A 3,181-nucleotide genomic window follows, 5' to 3' on the forward strand; every position below is an offset into this window, starting at 1 on the left:
AGATGGAGACCTTCCTGAGGTCTGCCCTTCTTGATCTAGCAGGAGTGTTGAGTTCCGGAAGGCGCCGCCGGCGAATGTAACAGTGCTTCTTTTGCCTGGAGTTTGCTGGATCGGGTGGTATTCGGTCGTGCGCACCCATGTTTTTTATTCCAGCCGTTTGGTTCTAGAGGGAGTGGCGCGAAGCTCTGTTCTGTGTTGACACGAAGTGACATTTTGGTCCATGGTGAAATCAGAAGAAGAGAATATCATGAAGGCCGGATCGGAGGTCTGGCTAATGGGGATTTATGTCTCGGCGATATTGAGGGACTTGCTTGGTGTTCCGGGCTTCGCAGCAGTGGTATGCAAGTGGGGACGGCAACACAGGTGAAGTTCAGAGTCCTACCTTTCAGGGTGAAAATCCAATGTCTGGCCTTAACTGGTTGTGCCTGGCAATGACCTTGTTGGAGGCATTGTTTTTGAGAGCGGGGACTATCTTCAGGGTGAAAACCTAAGATCTTTGATCGGGCGACGACGGCGTTGGTGCACTGTTTCCTTCTTTGAGGCGTCGCTTTTGGAGAGTCTGTATTTCAGGTGTTGTCTTGGTGGTGGATGTATTGCTGTTGCTAAGCCTAGAATGCTGTAGCGGGACTTTTATTTCTTAGTTTATTTTTTCTTTTTTTTGGCTGTGTGCATCCGTACCGCCATTAGGGTGTTGCGTTGTTGTAGAGGCTGGGTGTAATTGGTATCTTCTGATATTAATATATTCCCTTTATCGAAAAATCTCCTATCATCTTGTAGAATTGCTGATCTCTGCATTGTTTCTAGCTCCTTTACGCTGTGTGATTTTGTTTGCTGTAGTATAGTGCCCCCTGTCGCAGTATTTACCTGTTCTTGACATGTTAAAAGTTAAATATTCTAATTAGCTATGCTTATGCTAGCTGATATTCATTGTCTAATTCGTCAGGAAGCATAGCGAAATTTCATGAACATCATCAGATCACATTTTTCTTCTAAAGGTAAATATTGAAAAAAGAAATTCGGAACCTACAAATTAAAAAGTTCATTGGTAGTCTAATGGTTCTTAGACAAATTATAGTTTGAGTTAAGTTCACTGAACAATGCTTTATGCTTTGCACGTCTCATTACTAGTGGTAGGCATGTAGCTTTTCCTGTTCATCACTTTGGAAATTGTTGGTGCTTGATCTATTTTTTGAGGGAATTCTTGGTGCTTGAATTTTAGCTGACCCTCTCTTAAGACTTATGTCTATCTTCCTTTTAGTTAACTTAGCATAGTTACTACATGGAAGTAACCGTAATTGGAGTATTGGACACTTAACTTCGTTTTAAGCAGCAGGCAAACATGCGAATCGAAATTCATACTGTTAGCAATTTCATTTACAATTTTAATGGTTAAGATTCATACTGTTAGCAATTTCATTTGCAATTCTGGTAGAAGGATGAAATCGTAGCTACTTATACTTGTGAGCTATGTAATTTCATGTGTCTGAATTTCACTTGTTTTCTGTTTTCCGACTAGCCTATTGCAGGGCTACCTACGAAGTTGTATACGAGCTACCCGAGCAAGGCGAATCTCAGAACCGTCACCCAGTTGCTCCAGGATCAACTGTCTGTACATTGAAGTTTCTATCGGAATAAAAAAAACTTTATGGCTTAGCATCATTCAAATATGCAACTCCTCTCAGTGAAACTGTCCACCAGCTCCCAGCTTATTCCAAGATTCAGACCAACAACAATCAGTCCAAGGTTTTTTTCGACAAAACATGTAGACATTTCTCTATTTCTGAATTCAGTAAGTGAGTGCATGCAGCTTTTATCCAGAACGGTAAGCACATTAGCACAATCAACACATTGTTCTATCACTCACCCTCTACTCTAACTGGGTTCAGTGGCACAAACTGTGCAAACCCTATCCAGTAACAATAACACAAGCGCCACACACAGCATAACTAAAAGTCGACACACATAAATAGCTGTCAATAAGTTATAGTCGTCAATGCAGTAGGACATTTAAAAGCTTGCTGATTCAGAAATACAACCAAACTCCAATATGTCACAATGAAATCTTCATAGCTGCAAGCTTCAAAAAATGCTTCCACCCTTTAGCTCGAGACAAAGTTCCGTCTTGTTCGCCGCAACAAGAGACCAAGCAACAGTAACAGTTACCCCAGCATCGCCAAGGTAACATTTCTTCTGGCTTATGTTACAAACTTTGGGATAGAAATGAACACGAGTTTCTGCAGCGATAGCACCAGATTTGGAGTAGGCTTTTATGAAAAAGTCCAACCTTCCATCAAGTTGTACAGAAACAACTTGCCTCCGCAGAAGTACATGACCACTTTCACCTTTCAGCATTGCTTCATCTCCTGACTCAATCAGCACAATCTGGCTGGATGAGGGATTAATCCTACGCGTGTATCCACTATCAGTGAACACAAGTTTCCCTGATTGTGGGGAGCAAGCAACTAGGCCGCCATATTTTAAAGGCCAGGATCCATCTTCGCTAGCAACCTGGACACCCAAGATAGTGGCCTGGACCGTTTGTTTAACTGGCTGCAAGCACACCTCTACGGTGCACAAGCTATTCTTGAAGCAGATGGTAGACACACATGGACCGTTTACTCCCGTGTAACGGCGCACACAACTGATCAACGCTTTATCTTGAGAGTATGCCCCGCTTTTTACTCTTAGCATGATTTCAATGCAAACCTTGTCCATAAACACGATTGCACGTGACGGACCAGTCAAGTGCAGAAAAGGATCCTACAAGCAATCATCAATCACCAACGTGCAATCAATATGAACAAAAAGAAAATCAAGATAGTAGAATACATACATTCTGTTTCAGTTCTTGGGGATTTCTCCAATCTCGAGAGAAGAGAATGTTTCGGTTGCGATCCACCATGTCTCGGACCGCAACCACACCATACACAGACAATGGCAACTCAAGGGCACCAGCAAGTTCAGTGAGTTTGATGGAGATGATCTGCAAGGTTTCCAGGGTGGTACACTCCATGCTGTATGGCAGGCGTCCAGGCGTGTAGTGTGTAAACTGCATTGAACTCAAAACCGCTGCACCCAAGAAAGTGGAGGGTGTGTTAGAAATTAACATGCATGAACTAGCACTAGATAAGCAGAAAATTAAGTAAACTGATATATAAAAAGAGAACACCTTCCATTTATA

General features: G+C 42.4%; 1 protein-coding gene across 1 annotated transcript in view; it reads right to left on the reverse strand.

The window, feature by feature from the left end:
* Window positions 1-2,006: 2,006 nt before the first annotated feature.
* Window positions 2,007-3,181, reverse strand: part of LOC124695903 — a 1,516-nt gene continuing 341 nt past the window's right edge. The window contains exons 2-3 of the mRNA XM_047228708.1: window positions 2,834-3,069; window positions 2,007-2,760 (exon numbers count right to left, since the gene is read on the reverse strand). Of these exons, the coding sequence (XP_047084664.1) occupies window positions 2,080-2,760; window positions 2,834-3,069 (917 nt within the window). The 3' untranslated portion in view covers window positions 2,007-2,079. The remainder of the gene's footprint in view (window positions 2,761-2,833; window positions 3,070-3,181) is intronic.

The sequence above is a fragment of the Lolium rigidum genome, chromosome 3 (genome assembly GCF_022539505.1).
Source record: "Lolium rigidum isolate FL_2022 chromosome 3, APGP_CSIRO_Lrig_0.1, whole genome shotgun sequence".
NCBI lineage: Eukaryota > Viridiplantae > Streptophyta > Magnoliopsida > Poales > Poaceae > Lolium > Lolium rigidum.